General features: G+C 39.9%; 1 protein-coding gene across 1 annotated transcript in view; it reads left to right on the forward strand.

Annotated features, from left to right (window-relative positions):
- Window positions 1–11,983, forward strand: part of LOC133452482 (neuropilin-1a-like) — a 98,933-nt gene extending 86,950 nt beyond the window's left edge. Inside the window, exons 13-17 of the mRNA XM_061731819.1 lie at window positions 2,860–2,997; window positions 5,205–5,506; window positions 7,349–7,445; window positions 7,576–7,620; window positions 8,119–11,983. Coding sequence (XP_061587803.1) covers window positions 2,860–2,997; window positions 5,205–5,506; window positions 7,349–7,445; window positions 7,576–7,620; window positions 8,119–8,396 — 860 coding nt within the window. The 3' untranslated portion in view covers window positions 8,397–11,983. The remainder of the gene's footprint in view (window positions 1–2,859; window positions 2,998–5,204; window positions 5,507–7,348; window positions 7,446–7,575; window positions 7,621–8,118) is intronic.
- The last annotated feature ends 6,169 nt before the right edge of the window (window positions 11,984–18,152 follow it).

Below are 18,152 nucleotides of genomic sequence, written 5' to 3' on the forward strand. Positions count from 1 at the left end.
TAAAAAAACGTACACGAAGGACAGAAGATAAAAGTCCAAGAGATGAAACTCCAAAGAGGTTAAGGTATCCAATCCTCAGTTTCTCATGCAAATTTAACCAAACTTAGTCATTAGCAGAAATATTGCATTCATCTTCAACGGATTAATGGTCAAATTTACCAAACAAGGACAATTTAGCAAATGGTGACACATCATACATGGTGCTAATGGGAGTGTCTGATTTATCAAATGTTCTCCTGATCTCCAAACACAGGTGGAATGAGTTCATTTCAGTAATGACCATTTTATAGACTTGATATTTTATAGACTTCGACACCAGAACATGAAAAGAAGTGACAGGCCTGGTGAGAAAGCTTTATCCTCGTGGTGTAAAACTGCAGACCGACTGCCAACACACACACATTCAAAGCCAAATGCAGCTCTTTGTTGTGTTCTTTCGTAACTTCTTCTGCTGCAGGAACGTAGCGACACTGCGTTAGTTTGTCACCCTGTGTGAATGCACCAAACTCGCCCCTTTTTTGGAGTAAACAGCCGGCCTGAGGAGGAGAGGAGTGAATAGGCATAAAGCGAGAACAGTGGTAGCCATGGCAGCGAGACGAAGACGGAAAACAAGCTGCGGGAACGAACAGAGGTGAGAAAGTGAAAGGATGAGGAGGCAAAAAGAGAGCAGGAAAAGTCAAGGTAAAGGAGAGAATCTGACTGAGGGCTGGAGAAAGCCGCAGAGGAAGAATAACGGCCTCTTGGGTCTCAATTAGCCGAGCCGAAGCATCGCGTGAAGTCGACTCGGGGTTGGGAGTGCAGCAGCTCCACAGCCATCTCTGCATCCTATTAGCCTCTAAGAAACAGCTCCGCTGATCAGAGGTTGCTGCATTCATCCGGATGGTGTGGTGAACCACTGCCGCCAGTCGACTGCCGGCACGCAAAAAAGGGAGAGGCCTTTTTTCTTTTTTTTTTTCAAGGAACCACATCCACTGTTGTTGGTGGCATCTGTCTCTGTGGAAAGTCCCTCATCCTCCCCGTCCGAAAGCGCCGATCCCAAACATTTGATCGTACTGCCGCTGTTTTGATCAACTGCTTCAGCTGAGGAAGTGGCGGTACAAAAAAGAGAGAAAGAGAAACACGGGCCGCGGCAGCTTCCACGTACACAATCCTCTTTCAGTGAGCGTACTCTTAATAATAATCCTGCCAGAACTGGAGGTCTTTCTGCAGGCCTGCACCTCTTAAACACAGCCGCTCAGTTCATTACCTACTTAGCTTTCACAGCAGGGGATCAAATTATTTAGCCTTGCCTTGTCACTGGACGTTTTACAAGACCTTCTGGTAACACTTGAGTTGACTCCCTGGAAGCTTTTATAAGAATAGATGGGAGGCTTTGTGTGAGGTGGGTAGCTCGTTAGTTAATAAAATACGTGTGATTCAACTAATTAAGTCCTTAAGGGTTGCTTTTAAAGCCTTTTTAAAATGACTTGGTATTTTTTTACAGGTAAGATGCACTTAGATGTTATAAAACTACACATAAAAGGCTCACGGAGAGCCTCAGGAGTGTCTGGAAGGCAGGTTTATCACAAAAAAAACAACAACCATCTTCATGGAGCTTTGTTGCATGTTCATGCCTCCTTAAGGAGCAACCTGGTTTCTTTTATTTCAGGCGTTCAGCACAGGTGGATTATTTTTCTGTGTTGGGATCAAACATATTCGTGATACGGGCAGATGGGAGGCCAGTAACGGAGATCATGGTCGCAAGGATGCACCAGATGCATCAAACAAAGATCTTCCACATCAGAAGGGGGCTGTTTCTTAGGGGTGTAACGATACACTAATCTCACGATACGGTACGATATTATAGCAGTATTTTTTTAACACCCTTTAATGAGGAACATATGACTGGAAAAAATGGTCTTTTATTTGAAAGACACAAAATACAAAACAATGCTGTGCGTTTACACTATTGTTCCAGTTTGTAATGCTTTATAACTGTTTAAGTTTTAAAGAGAAAGCCAGGACAACCATTTCCCACAAACTGAACTAAAAGTAAATGTCAGGTTTGCATTATGCATCTTCAGTTTCATACAAGTACAAATATTTTGCCACAAACTGAATAGTTTCTTTCATGTATGATTTGACTTTTTTCTTTTCCAGAAATTGAACAACTAAAATTAAATAAATGAATAAAAGTAAATAATTACATACAATTTTACGTCATAAAAAAGATTGATTCATGCTCACCTTATAAGTGTTAGAGGAAATTTATTTTTGTTAAGAAGGTTATTTTGGTAATTGAGGGTTCATTATTTTATAAATATATTCTTTATATTCTGATGTAAATCAGGGACTATAATGACACTAGTCAGTTTATCTGTAGTGATTAGTCTGTTTTAGATTGGGCGGAGTGATACAGCACTAGCTGCTGTGTTGATGTTCTAAAATCCTACACTGTTGAGCGGACATTAAAGTACACTGGAACTGAGCAGAAGTTGTCCCCGTGTTTATCCTACTCACCACCCCAAAAAGGTTTAATTTAATAAGGTAAGGCTTAACTCTACACCAGCCTTACATAAGTAAAAGTTCAGAGCTCAAAACCCTGCAAGAGCCCCGTGATCGGGACCAAAACGGTACTAGTTTCTTCTGAGGAGGAAGATTTTGGTCCGCGGGTCGAGGCGCGGTCGTTGCTAGTCAACACAATAGATTAATATTAATAACCCAATATCGCGCTACAGTTTGTCCCCTCCACGACACGTATTGTGACGTTTTTGTGTCGCGAAATTTCGTGGCACGATATATTGTTACACCCCTACTGTTTCTCAAGATGAATTGTGCAGGTTCTGGCTCCTTACAGTGTTTGTTGTTTCTTTCCTGCAGCCTATCTGTGGTTCGCCTGCAACTTCGACTTCTTGTCGTTCTGCGGCTGGAGCAGAGAGAGCGGCTCGGGAGCCGATTGGGTCATCCAGGCCAGCGGGGCTCCTGCCGTCCACAAAGGACCGACCCTGGACCACACAGGTGTGACATGTGCATTCACCTTGGTGGGGTTTTTTTTAACCAGCTGCGCTCGACAGATGCTCCGGGAGAACGCTCAAGGTTGCTCAAAGTTACAAGTGTTCCCAACAAAGATTTGAATATCACTCTGCGCCGCTGGGAGTTTGCAATATTATTTTCTGCTTACGCTTTTGCTTACAGCCCCAAGAAAAAAATAAAAGGAGAAAAGAAGATCCCATTGGGCTGGTTATCTTATGCTTGCAGTCAAGGACAGAAAGTTCAAAAATAATACTACTAAATTAACCATGATTCAAGATGTTGTAACACACTTTTATCGAACCAGCTCCGATGTGTATTCCTTTTTTTTTTTTATTATTATATTTCTTTATTTGGTATGGACATCACAATAACATAGGACAAACCAAATGCACTGTTTGAGTGTTTTAGCATACATGCTAATTTGCAACACTTGTCCACAGGAGGCTTTTAAAAAAATAATATAAATACAATACAATAAGATATACAATAAAATTAGAGGATGACATAAGATATACAGTAAAGCAAAGACAACATTCAAGAGCAGAACCAGACCTGACCTATTCATGTAGGCACTGTTGTTTAGCCATAGTGTCCTCTGTTGAAAATATTGCCACACGTTTCTAATTTTAAATTAGTCGGTAAAGAATTCCAGAGTTTTGCACCCTTCACAGAAAAAACCGACTCACCAAAAGAGGTCTTATACTTTGGGATACGACACCATTGGTGCAGGCCCGTGTGGTTACTCTACCAGAGCTCTGATGCCTAATAACCACTTCAGAGAACAGGGGTGAAACATGATTATATAAACATTTAAAAACCAGTTTAAGACTACTAAAATTCACAAAGTTTTCAAAAGTTAAAAGGTTGTGTTTTCGTAAAATTTCACAGTGGTGCCATCTCATAGGTTTCTGATCCATAATTTTTATTGCCTGCTTGTATAATGATGTATCGAATAATCATTATACACTCTTTCTCTCGAATAAATAGAGAGAAAGAGAAAGGACTAATGCGCTTAAAGGTTATAAAAACATGACATTCACTCCGATTTGGACACTTACTTTGAGGAAAGCAGCGTCTCGTGATCCAAATCAGAATACATTGTGTGTCAAACAGGGTGGAGGCAGTATCATGGTGTGGGCTCGTATGGCTGCTAATGGAGTTTATCAATGCGGTGACTGCCGACAGAAGTAGAAAAGATCAATACTCTGCTCACGTTCAGACAAATGATACAAAACTGATAGGACAGAGCTTGGCAGCGCAGCTGCACAACGACCCTGAACACCCTTCGAAAGCAACTCAAGACGCGTTGAAGGCAAAGCAAAGGAATAATGTTCGATAGCCAAGTCGCACCCCTGATCGAAACCCAGCCAAGCAGCTCTTCAGTTACTGGAGACAAATGTGAAGGCAGCAAGGCCCAGAGATGAGCAGCAGCTGTAGGAGGCTCTAGTGAAGGTCTGGCACAGCATCTTCAGGGAGGAAACTCACAATTTGCTGATTTCCATGAGCTCTAGACTTTAGTACGGTCTGTGTCTTGTGGTGTGTATTCTACGCTGTCCAGATTCTTCTGGACTTAACTATATGTTAACTGTATTCTACATTCGGCACTGAAAAATAACCTTTTTTCTAAAAAAAAAAGGGGGTGTATTCAGCTTTTTAAAAGCAGGACAACACAGAAATCCATCAGCATGCTGCTCCTCTCCGGCCTTCTCTCCATCCAAGTCTGAGCGGCAGGAAGGCCAGATGTGGCTGCACGTGATGGATGCTTGTGCGAGGATGGCAGCGAGCAGCCGGGAAAATAAAGGATTTCTCCTTGATTTCTTGACATAACCAGATCACGAGTGAAAAATATGAGGTCTTTGTGGTGGCAGATGGCAGACTTTTTTTGTGTTTTTTTTTCCTGAACCATGTTGATGCAGAGCCCTTTGTTTTCACAAAAAAAAAAAACCTTTTGAGGCCCTTGATGTGTTTGTTGTGTGTGAGGCAAATATTCCCTCTTTTGAAAAGGCAGTCCAGATCGCCCTTAAGCATTTAGAGGCGCTTTTTTTTTAGATATACATCTACTGAGTACCAACTTACTGGCTGCATATTCACATTTATTAAGGTCTGGAGTTTCTGTAATGGGTTTTTTAAAAAGGTGTCGGGAGCGTTTCCCTGCCTTGCAGTCATTTCTTGTGTTTTACTGCCCCCTGCAGGCGGATTAGGGAACTTCATCTACATGCAGCTGACCGACGCAGACGCTCCGAGCAAAACCGGCCAAGACAAAGACGAGGATGAGAAGGTGGCCAGGCTGGTCAGCCTGCCCATCACCACACCCGACACCACCCTGTGCATGTCCTTCTGGTACCACATGTTCGGCGAGCACGCAGGCTCGCTTCACATCAAGCACAGGAGGGAGGCTGAGGAGGAGCAGATCCTGTGGATGATCAGTGGTCACCAGGGCAACCGCTGGAGGGAGGCGCGTGTTTTACTGCCACGCTCCAACCTCTCCTATCAGGTAACGCACCGCATGTACATGTTTCCTGCCTCAGATCAGAAGCTTGTTATGTAATACCAGAGGTGTCAAGTAACAAAGTACAAATACTTTGTTACCTTACTTAAGTAGAAATTTTGGTTATCTATACTTCACTGGAGTAATTATTAGTAACAGCCTTGTTACAGTATTTCATTTCGGCCTTTAAAAAAAAAACTATCCAGTTAAATTTCTCCATCCGGAAATAGAATTTGGTTGTGGTTGTTTCAGATGTTCTTGTCCAGTTTTGTTCTTACATCCGTTCCCTCAGATTCCTGCAACTAAACTTGGATGTACATTCCAATAAAGGTTAGGATAAATGATAACATGCCTCTGAAGTTTGACTTTTTGCACCATTACAATACTTATAGGCAACTAGTCATCATATCTGCTGCTCTCTGAAACACATGTTAATGCTCAATAGTACACATATATGCTTCTTTAATATATTTGCATTATACTAAGATGCATTCATTTTCAATGGCTTTTGTCCTTAATGGCTTTTTTCCCCCTTACATTACTTTTACTTTTATACTTTAAGTAGTTTTGAAACCAGTACTTTTATACTTTTACTTGAGTAAAAAACTTGAGATGATACTTCAACTTCTACAGGAGTATTTTTAAACTCTAGTATCTATACTTCTACCTGAGTAATGAATGTGAATACTTTTGACACCTCTGTGTAATACCTAAAGGCAGGAGGGGTGAGATAATTGCATCTCTAACCTTTTTTACACTTCAGACAACTTTACTTTATGTTGTGAGGGATTTTCTAATAACTTTTGTATTCAATTTATATTCAGTTTTGTTGTTGTAATGATCAACAGTGAAGTGACCCTCAAAACAAGGACAGGAAGAAAAAAAAAGGTCAGACTGAACTAGTGTTGTTTTTCAGCCTGTTTCAATTTTAGTTTTAGTCTAGTCTTTGGGTCAAGCTATCATTTTAGTTTTTATTAGTTTCAGTCACGTTCATACTCCTTTTATTCGTGTCAAGTTTCAGTCGGCTAAAAGTCTGAGCATTTAAGTCTTATTTTAGTCAGAATTGTCCAGGACCATTTTAGTCTAGTTTTAGTCAAAGATTGTATTTAACCAAACACATTTTACAATTCAAACAAGGTTATCTTATTATTATATCATTGTTACCTTATAGACTCAAGAATACATTCATTCCAGATACAGAAGACTCTCATTTGAGTTTACAACATATTTCTTTTTTCCGCGTTTCTCCCCATCCTTTTCTTTTTCAACGACACATTCTTTTCCACATCTATGTAGGAAAGTGTATCCTAAGATGGTTCTTCTTCTTCTTCTCCCAGCCCCAGAGCAGATCCCCGCGTTTCTCTATGTAACTTTGTTTTTAATTGACGTGAACCTAGAGCTCTGCGTTATTGGCATCAGCCTCTAAAAAATGTATATTAAGGATCCTTGTTTTAACATTTCGTCTTGTCTCGTTTTGTTCAACGAAAATGAAGACACATTTTAGCAGAGTTTTTATTTTGTAATCTACATTTTAGTTTCGTTTTTATTCAACTATGATATTGCATTATATAATTAATTATCTTTATCGTCACATGACCATTATTTTCGTTGCGTCTCGTTTTCCTAAGGTGATAAAGCTTCGTTGACGACGATATTCAGTCATAATTTTCATTGACGAAAGAAACTTTAGACTGAAGAAGACATTTTAAAAGAGTGCTGCAATCAGGACTCGGCATCCTCTTACCTGTTACCTGAGACGCCTCTTCAATGCCTGCCCAAGCTTTTACTCTCCTTTTTCCAAGCCGGTGTTTGAAGAATGGCGTGTGACACACGTGCTGTTCTGTACAGGTGGTGGTGGAAGCTGTCGCAGACAGACGCAGCACAGGCCACGTCGCCGTGGACAACATCAAGATCAAGGACGGGCTCAACGCCGAGGACTGCAGGGGTATGTGCTCCTGGTTTCATGTGGCAATTATTATTCCCCTTTTTGTTGTTTGGTGCTATGCTGGGGACCGGAGCTGGCTTTGTCTTGCATGTGCACTGATTTAACAGAGAACCTGTCGCTCTGTCTCTAGATCCTAAACCTCCCACGTCTCCTCCGACTGATATCTTTATGCTGCGTAAGTGTTGCACATAAGTTACTCTCATTTTTACGTGAAGCGTCTCCACAGACAGATGTTTTACTGCTCAAAACTTGTTTGTTGAATGATCTGATTTGGTTATTTTAGACTCTTTATGTGCCTTTCTTTATGCAGTAGATGTTTAGTGAACTGAACTAAGCTTAAGCATGCATGTGCAAAAACAATGAGCCAACTGGTCTTTTGATGATGTCATAATTGATCTGAGGGCAACTTTTTTTTTATAAATTCAGTAGCATCAGCTTTAATATTTCAATAACATCCAGTATTATTGGCTGTTAAACATGCTATTGTTGTATGTATACTGTACATTTTTAGAATAAAACATTTTAAAATGGCTATTTTGACAAATTTGGCCAATTTCAATTTCTGTTTGGAAATGATTGCTGTTTTTGTAGTTTGTGATAAAAAGTCAAAATCCTCCAGTTTGACCTCTCAGCTGTCGATCTATAGTCTCTATTTTTGTGTGTCTTTTTGCAGCTATAGACTCTCTGCCGCAGGAGACTGGGGACCTGGGCGGCCCGGGCAACATGCTGAAGACCCTGGACCCCATCCTCATCACCATCATCGCCATGTCTGCGCTGGGCGTCTTCCTGGGCGCCATCTGCGGCGTCGTCCTGTACTGCGCCTGCTCGCAGGGCAGCATGACCGACAGGAACTTATCCGCCCTGGAAAACTATAACTTTGAGCTGGTGGACGGAGTGAAGCTAAAGAAGGACAAGATGAACGGACAGACCAATAACTACTCCGAGGCGTGAGGAGGAGACGCGGGAACGGGGCTCCGATCGCTCCACGGATGGACTTGTCGACGCAGCCAATCAGGAGGGAGAGAGAAACAGGGGGCTGAAGCCACTAACGGGACGGCAGGGTGGGCTGACAGTGAGCCGAAGTAATTTTATTTCTCAGGAGCTGCAGTGGAAGGGACTGACCTGTAGGGGGCACTGTGTATAAAGAAAATGTACAGGAAAAAAAAAAAAGGAAAAGAACAAAAAAAAACTAAGGATTCTCTTCGTTTCTCGACGTGCTTTGTTGATTTCATGTAATCACATGCTGGTGTTGAGACCAATTCAGAGGAAAATATCGTTCGTGTACTTAATTGGAAGAATTTGACTTTTTGTTTGTTGTTTTTTTTGTCTTTTGTTTCAGATGCAATTGCTTAACAGGACGAACAAAGTATGTGAATTTTGACATATAGCTCATTAGCTGGTTATATGTCCCACAGAGGGTGTGACACACTCGTACATCTCCATCTAAGGTGTGCGTGTGCATTACGCTTATGTTTATCTGCATACCTGAAGTGCAGGCATGTGTGTGTGTGTGTGTGTATGTGTATGTGTATGTGTGTGTGTGCGTGTGCGTATGTGTGTGTGCGTGTGCGTGCCTGTGTGTGTTTGTGTGCAGCAGGCGCCGTCCAGGCCCGCGACCCTGCGTCCAGCTCCAACAGTGCCTTTTCTTTCCTCCAGTATGTTTTTTGTTTTTTTCTGTTGCCTTTTTTTCTTTTCTTTTCTCTGCCAGTTGTTTTCCCGTCAGCTGGCATCTTGTCCGGCATTCTGACACAGAAACAAATTCCAGACTGTGATCATAAAACTACACGTTTTTATCGCTGTTGTGTGCCGTCACTTAGCTCGCCACGCGTGTCGGTTGTGGGTCTGTACGTTTTCATGCTTTGTTGGCGGTCGTACCGACTCGGACTAAACTGTTTTAATTCAGAGATGAGATTTAGTTTCCTGGAGAACTGAAGAAAACTATGGGATTTTCCAAACGAGAAAATATGTGGGAGCTCTGAAAGCCTCATTTTCATGGCACATGACACATCCTACAGATTGTACATAGGTTTTAATATATTGAGCGCCATTTTCTATATAAAAAAGGAAAAAAAAAGACACCAGTGCTGCAGTATCCTTTCTGGGCAGGAATCAAACTGGCGGTTGCTGTTCAGATGACCAGAGAAACACAGGGTGCCGCTTCGGTTGCAAACGTAACCTGGATGCGAAGAGCATTTCTTTTCTAAACAGGGTAAAACAGACAACCTCAGCACCAGGACGACGTTGACAAAAGGTCAAGGAGGAGTCAGTCATGATCGCAATCGTGGATCGATGCCCTTCACTGGCAGACGACGTGATTGTTAAACCTTCGGTGCGTCCGGGAGTCATGAGAAGGACTTCAGGCATCTTTTATTGGGCTCGCAGGATGTGGATGGGTCAGATTGTAACTCTCTGGACTGATAAACCGTGCATCTGTGTTTGCTGGGAAGCTGCTGCACTCTCTCTGGTGCACTCATGCTGACTATCAGGGGGGAAATGCTGGAAAAGTCTGCAGAGCTAAATCAAGTTCATCGGTCCCAACAGACGCTCGCTGCAGAAGCACTGATGTTTCACACCGTTTTCACCCCACAGGTCCCTCTGTTTGACTTTTTTTGTTCACCAAGATCTACAAACATGACAGTTCAGTTTGACTGTTATAGTCAATGTAAAATCCGTCCATCCATTTATGCATCCATCCATCATCTGGACCTGCTTCTTCTGATTCAGGGTGCCAGGGATCTGCTGGAATCTGCCCCCACTCTCTTCGGGTGAGAGGTTGGGATACACCCTGGACAGCTAGCCAGTCCATCACTGGGCTGCATGAAGAGAATAAACGAAAAAGTGAATTTGAAATATTAACTTGAAATATTAACTTGCAGAGCAATCCCTGTTTTAACACATCTTCTGTTCTTCTTTTCAAGTTGCTTCCTGACTTGCATTTAACGCCCATTTTCTGAACCGTCCCTGTTAATCTAGAAGGCACTTTCTCTTTCCTGTCAATATCAAACAATTTAGGCATTCGGGGGGTTTGAAGGGGGTGAAACTTAACAAATCCTGCCTATTTCTCTGACCAAAATATGTCAAAATGAACAGGTCATGTGCAATACTGCAAATGACTTAGTGCAGGGGTCACCAACCCTGGTCCTCGAGGGCCGGTGTCCCTGCAGGTTTTAGATGTTTCCCTGCTTCATTGCACCATGATACAAGTGACTGTGTCATCAACAGAACTATCCAGACTTTGATGACAAGCTGGTGACGATGATTAATTAGAATCAGGTGTGTTAAAGCAGGGAAACATCTAAAACATGCAGGACACCGGCCCTCGAGGACCAGGGTTGATGACCCCTGACTTAGTGGATTTTATCTTGCAAATTATGTCACCCTTTATTTTTTAAAGAAAAAAAGGTTATTTAATGTTTGTTTTTGCCTTTTCTGAGATAAGTTGTTCAGCAAGGCAGCCCAAAACCGGTTTTTAGTGTAAAGTTCCTGAAGACATCTCATTATTTTGTTTCTTTTTGTGGCCAAATGGCTGGTTTTGTTCACACTTCTTCCCCCCGAGGTCACAGCGGTGTCTCGCAGGCATGAAAACAGTAGTTTATAACACCACCTGCTGTTTGCTTAACCTAATTTACTCTAAATGAATTAAAGCAAACAAGCTGATGACTTGTGAGCATAACATCCTTTTCATACTTCATCCTCCTTTCATTGAAGCAACTCCATGAGCTCTTCAGCCATGATGTGGGTATGATATCATGCCGCCTGCGCCTGATGTCAAACCTGATGCAGCGTCATGTTGGATCATACAATTCAAAGTATAAAAACACTATTCAAGCAGCCCAGTTCATGACTGTTTCCTTTAAAGAACCCCCCCCTTCATTTTCTGCATGTTCATCATATATAATCAGACAAGTTCGTCGGTATCTAGATGTGTCTCTGATGTTTGAGCCAGATCTTAATTCAGCTCTTTCCTCTTTGAAGAAGAAAAGATGCTGCAGCACTCAACGTGAAAACTAATGTTGCACTGATATATTTAAAAAAAATGTGTTTATGATGCTGATTTATGAAAAGAGAGGAGGAAGGAGAGAGAGAGAGGAGAGGATAGTGTTATTGTTGTTTCTTTTTATTACAGTTTCAGATGGCAATGTTATAATTCTGAAATGTAAAATTTACATGAGATGTTTTTCATTCTTGGAAAAGCTTATATGCGTAACAGTTTTATTTACTTGGTATAATATCACCTTGTGTTTTTGTACCGTCACTGATGTGTGTGCCATTGTTTCATTTTTTTTTTCTTTGTATGACAAGAAAAGATGTTTTATTTTCAGTACTGTTTCCGTAATTTTGCTGTCTGAAAAAAAGAAAAAAGAAAAAAAAAACAAAGTAAAAAGAATTAGAACGCAGTGAGGCCTTATGTGACTAAAAGTATTGTTTGTACATTGACTTTCTGGTCAGCACCCAGACTCATCCGTCTCTGTTGTCTCAGACTCATCACTGACTATTACATTCCAAAGAATTGGATCAAATAAATGTTTTAAGTAAAAGCCGCTCTGCTGTTCCTTTCCATCTGAGAGATGACGTTTTAAAGGGTCTGACAGTTTCAATTTCTACATTTAGAAATCATTTTGTTTACTTTAACTGCAGAAATAATCCCAATTTAAATAGCTGAGGATATTTTATTCATTAATGATTGGTTTCTAAGAAGGATCAAGTTGCCAGGTTGCTCCCGGGGAATCCAAGAAATATAATCTCTCCAGTGTGTTCTGTGTTTACCTCAGAGAGACTTCCAGGAGGCATCAGAGGAATGTGGGGGATAAGAAAAAAGGGGTGAAGTCGCAACTTTAAACTTTAAAACACCGTTGGGGTGATCTAATTATTTCAGGATTAGATGTGGGAAATATGTCGTTGGTCTGCTTCACATCTTTCTTTCATCACTTAATCACTTTCCAGGAAACAGCTGATGGAGCAAAATGAACTGATGCTCGAGGATGCTTGGTTTGCAATGTTGGTGGGATGAAGTTTACAGGGGAATAGCTTTTCCACCTCTCTACAAAGGTAATCAAGGAGCATCGTTGGTCTAATTAACCTGAATAACATCATAATTCATAAATCTTTCAACCCAACGCAAGATCATGATGTTCTAAGTTGTCTCTGGAAAAGGATAATCTTTTAAATTAAAGATAATAAAAGTGGCCTATACTCCTTTTCTTTGAAAAAGGCATTTAAAAAGAAAGGTTGAGGTATTACTAGTGGTGATGTGTCATGTCCTTGAGGACACTCACTGGCCTCTTTTAATCACTGCGAGGTTGCCAGGCAACCAGCAGATGAAGGCTGGAGACCATTAGTCAAAACAGTCAGATGTGTTAATTACAAAACCCGTCCGTAGAAAATGAGGAGGCTCAGCTGCTGGTAGTCAGACCAGGGATGGTCTAGCTTGTGTCTCTTAGAAACTAGTCTTATAAATTACATTTATTTCAGTGCAGCATATCAGACTATAAACGTAAACGAGATTAATACTGAATCAGGAAAAAAAAAACATTTGATAGCCATTAAATATTGTGTGGTGCTTTAACGAAATAATACCACAAGGGGGTGCTCTATAGCATGTTTTACTCAACTATTGTAGGAAATTCACTGTTCTTAAGACAAACTCAGACAATTTGATTTATAGTTTCAAAAATGGCACTATTAGTAGAAGATTAAGCAACAGAATAAAAAGAAGCACACATACACTCAGTGTTTACCTTGTATATCTGTAAAATCAGGCCCCTGTCAAAAAAACGAGCACAAGGGTGTGAGGCTTCTATTGTATCTGTAATGTTTATTATAATCATTATTATTATTCTCCTACATTAATCTCCTTTTGGAGGCCCTAACATGATCGAAAACAAACCAGATGTTGCACACACATCAGGTGTCGCAAGATAAAATCCTTCTCTTACAAAGGCTGGATGGAGAAAGGTATCTGCTTGGATACTAGAGGCGATTTTTTTAAATATGATGCTGTCATTGTAAAATATAACATTGATTGTACAAGTAGACAATATAACACAGTAATTAAGGCAATTCCACAAGCGTTGGTTCTCATAATTAAAAGACATGGTGACTTATTCTTTTTGTTAACAATTTTTTATTAGTTTTATGCCAACTTTTAAAAAGAAAAAGGGGGCAGACAGTCACAAGCACGGCTCTACACACTTGCTGTAGCAACATGTCCACTGTACACCTGAAAAGAACAAACGCAAAAAACAGGGGAAAACAGTTAGAACAAAACAAAAACATTTCATATACTGTACATATTTACGCTTGTCTGTCTCCTCCTTGACCCACATACATACACATACACGCTCTCACACCGAAACCCATTCACATCCACACACACACACCCTTGCATACCCATCCCAATACTGGCAATTAATCAACAAAAAGAAAGAAAAACCCTCCCAGCCCAGTGAGTGATCTGCACCATCCCCTCCCCGTTCCCCCCCTTTATAGGCAAGACTTCACAGCTCTGATGGCTTCTGACCAAGATTTTAAGGTCTTTTCTTTTGCTCCATGAGACCGTGCAACAGAGAGCTCAAGGATTAAAATATCCATCAGAAGATGCCACCAGTGATCCAGTGATAGATTATGTGGTGGTTTCCACCGTACTACCAATATTTTTTTAGCAGCAGTTAAGCCGGAAAGCCAAATTCTTTTTTCATGTATTGACATTACAAATTGAATAAGTTTCCCCAAATATCTGTTAAGACGACGTGCCAGAACTTTAGCATATATTCCTTGCACATTCCTTGCACCTTGCACATTCCAGGATAAAACAGATAAACTAGTCATTGGTATCACTGATGAATATAAGGTATTACGCTGTAGAAGTCTTGCCACCCTCCCTCCCCCAGTGCAGATCAGCCACTCTCCTCCCCATTCCCCTGTCTAAAGCCACAGTAGAGCTAAGTCCTGGAGGTCTTCCAGGCTCCAGAATTTAATTTCTAAATTAACTATATTTTGATGTGTCAACAATGTTCAAATGACATCCCACACCCTCCCTCCTGCCCACACAAACCAACATAAGTCCTTGACCTTTAGTACACACACACACACGCACACACACATACCCATCCACATCCTGCGCTTTCAACCAACACAACTGTCTCTCAATACAAAAACAAAAAGGGTACTTTTTCATAGCTATTTAGCTCGACAATGGGAATATAAATATATAGGCTATAAATGAATGTGTACATATACATATACATACAAATACATATATGCACATACACACACATTCCCTAAATGAAATAGAAGAGGGCCCGTTTCCCACTTCTCCATTCTGTAGTCATTCCAGGGATGCCTTCTTTAGCTGTATTATATACAGTTGAAACCAGTTTACATACGCCTGCTCCAGCAAAACAGCCCCAGAACATGATGCTGTCACCTCTGTGCTTCACAGTTGGTAGGATGTTCTCAGGTCTACAAGCTTACGCCTTTTTCCTCCAAATGTAACGTTGGTCTTTATGGCCAATCAGCTCCATTTTAGTTTCATCACAACACAGGACAATTCTCCAGAAGTTAAGGTCTTTTCTTTTGTGTCTTTTTGAAAACCTTTATGTTTCTTTAGGAGTAATGGCTTCTTTCACGCTGAGTGGCTTTTCAGCCCATATCAGTGCAGGACTTAACTGTGGATGACTCTCTTACCAGCTTCATCTAGCATTTACATTTGGGACCAAAACATGTTCATCTCTGGGACACAGAGCCTCCTTCCTGGGTGGTGTGATGCCTGGACATTTCTATGATGTTTATACGGGCGTATAATTGTTTGAAAAGATGAACGTGGCACCTTTGAACATTTGTAAAAAAAACTGAATTCTGAATTGGCTGAATTTTTTTGATTTTCCAATTATTTCAATAAAGGAAGCAGAGTGTTTGAGCTGTGGCTTTAAAATATGTCCCCAGGTGTGCCTTCAATTAACTCCCATGTTGTCAGTTAATCAGGAGCTTCCAAACCTGTGACAATTTATAATCGTTACACAATAAAGTTATTGGTGTCCAGTTATCTAATAACAGTATATCCTTGTTGGGTTTCAGGATTAGAGAGATGAGGCCCTGTTTCATTGCGGGAGAAAGATTGTTGGTTGAAATGCATTCTGTTAAAGCATCGTAGAGTAACTCTAATATCTTTAAAAAAAAATGTCTATACAGTCAGACCATTTCATTTCTCATTTGACTTCTGCACAACTGCATTATCTAGCTCTTCAATTTTGAGTTTATCCATGTAATTTTTGAAATCACCATCCATTTTCTTATTTTGTTCTCTAATCTTATTTAAAAACTAATTGCAATTTTACTCAATTGGGACTTATACAAATTACTATAAAAATAATAACATTAATAACATCAATAATAAGCAGTTTTTGAATCATCTTCTTCGTCCATCTCTGTTTTTCCAAATTTAAAGAAAAAAGATGAATTTTTCTCCCCCTCGTCAATCCAGCGAGTCTTGCCCGATGAATGCTCCCTTTGACTTTTCCAAATACATATCATCTAATTGGGATTGAAGGCTGTTCAATTTAACATGTTTTTCTGTTTTTACACCCATTTTACAACACAATTTATTGATTTTATTTGTGGCTGTCTCTGTCTTTTAATTTTTAAGAGACACTTTCTTTACCCAATCCAATTGCCACCTGCCTAGTTCTTAATTTAAACTAGATCAAAATAACACGACGATCTGTTAAAGGTGATGCCGAGATTTCACACTTGTAGACATTGTTAACTAGAATATTTGAAATTAGCCAATAATCTATTCTTGAGCACAGGCTCTTATTAGCTGCATTAAACCAAGCTTATGAATGGTATTAGGGCTTTTCATTTTCCAGTAGTCAGTCAAGTTAATTTTAGACATACAATCAGTTATTCTATCATTATAGTTTATATATATATATATATATATATATATATATATATATATATATATATATATATATTGCATATATTTTTAACCCTTTGGTTGGAATAACAGAGTCCACACAGATATTTACATAATCTGTCACATGGGTAGTGTGTTTATTAATGTCAGCACTCCTAAAGACCTCCCATGTGGTGCACTCAAAGCACCCCTGCAAGGCTGTTATGGTGTTGTTATTCTACTCCTTGACATGTCTTTGCAGAGGCTTTTCTCTCTGTGAAAGCCTCTCATAGACCGGGCGTAAATAGACCACATTGTGGTCAGATGCCCCGAGAGGGAGGAGCAGGGATGCTGAGTAGGCCTCTCTAACAGATCCATAGTACAGGTCCAAAGTCTTATTTATCCTCGTGGGACAGTCAACATATTGGTAATATGTGCTCAGAGATTTTTTGCTGGATAGTTGTTAAAATCTCCTAAAACAAACTATAACTAACTAACTAAAATATATGTTAATAAGAGCTGTCATTTGCCTATTTACTGTACAGTGAGCGAAAATAACAAAATTCAGTCAAATTCCCTGTTTTGTTTGAGCTGACTTGGCCAAATAAACATGATTCTGATTCTGATTGTTATGTAGCTGGGTGTTTGGTGGAAGATGATCCAACCAAAGATCTGGTGCCAATTTAAAATCTCCAACAACTATTATTTTATCAGTTGATTAATTGATTGAAGAATTTATTAGGAGAATTGCATAGGATCAGGTACAGTTTCATGACAGTACAGATTCGCTGATATAAAGTCAACTAAAAGGCATTATTCCAAGAAAGCATTACACTTGTTTACATTGGAGACCTTTTTAAACTGATATAACATTGAATGACATACAGGTAAGAAGCAGTACTTTGTAGGGAAGATTGTAAAAAAAAAAGAAAAGGGGGGAATTTACTGTTATTTTGCACCGAGAGAGACTAAAAAGGTGATGAGACAAATAGAATAAGCTAGGTAATACAAAACAAAAGCAGGAAACAAAACAAAAAAACAAAAAAAAAACAAGAAACAATAATCAGAAGGAACAGCGGGATGTGCAATAGAGGCTTTGATTATTCCCAGTTACGAGTAGCAGCTTCCTGTAGGTGGCTTTTTAGGGCAGACTTGAAGGAGATTAGGGATTTGCTCTCTTTTATGGCTGTTGGTAAGGAATTCCCCATGTTGGTAGAATAGGATGCAAACGAATTTGAACCTTTCTTGGAGTTAACCCTGGCCTGAAAGTGATTTGTGGAGCTGCCTCTAGTGTTATGGTGGTGAACATCTTTTACATTTTGAAAGCAGTGGCGTCAATTCAGTCGAAGCTAAGGTATGGCAAGGTTACGAGTCACAGAAGTTAACTAGAGTATCAATCAACACGTCCAGCAAATACTCATCACAGAAGTCTGCTATGTAACTTATCTGTGTGGTCAAGAAAATTTGAACTTTTTCAAATGCAGTCTCGCTCACTGCAAAAACTCAAAATCTTACCAGGAATATTTGTCTTATTTCTAGTTAAAATGTCTCATTTTTAGTCAAAAAATCTCATTACACTTAAAACAAGAGTCATTACCAGAAAAATAACTTGTTATTTGACCATTTTCACCTGTTCACTTTCAAGTAAATTTTCACTTGAAATAAGTAGAAAAATCTGCCAGTGGAACAAGATTTATCTTCTCATTACAAGCAAAACAATCTTGTTCCATTGGCAGATTTTTCTACTTATTTTAAGTGAAAATCTACTTGAAACAGGTGAAAATGGTTGTTTTTGAGTCTTGTCTTAAATG

This window comes from Cololabis saira, chromosome 10 (genome assembly GCF_033807715.1).
Source record: "Cololabis saira isolate AMF1-May2022 chromosome 10, fColSai1.1, whole genome shotgun sequence".
Lineage (NCBI taxonomy): Eukaryota > Metazoa > Chordata > Actinopteri > Beloniformes > Belonidae > Cololabis > Cololabis saira.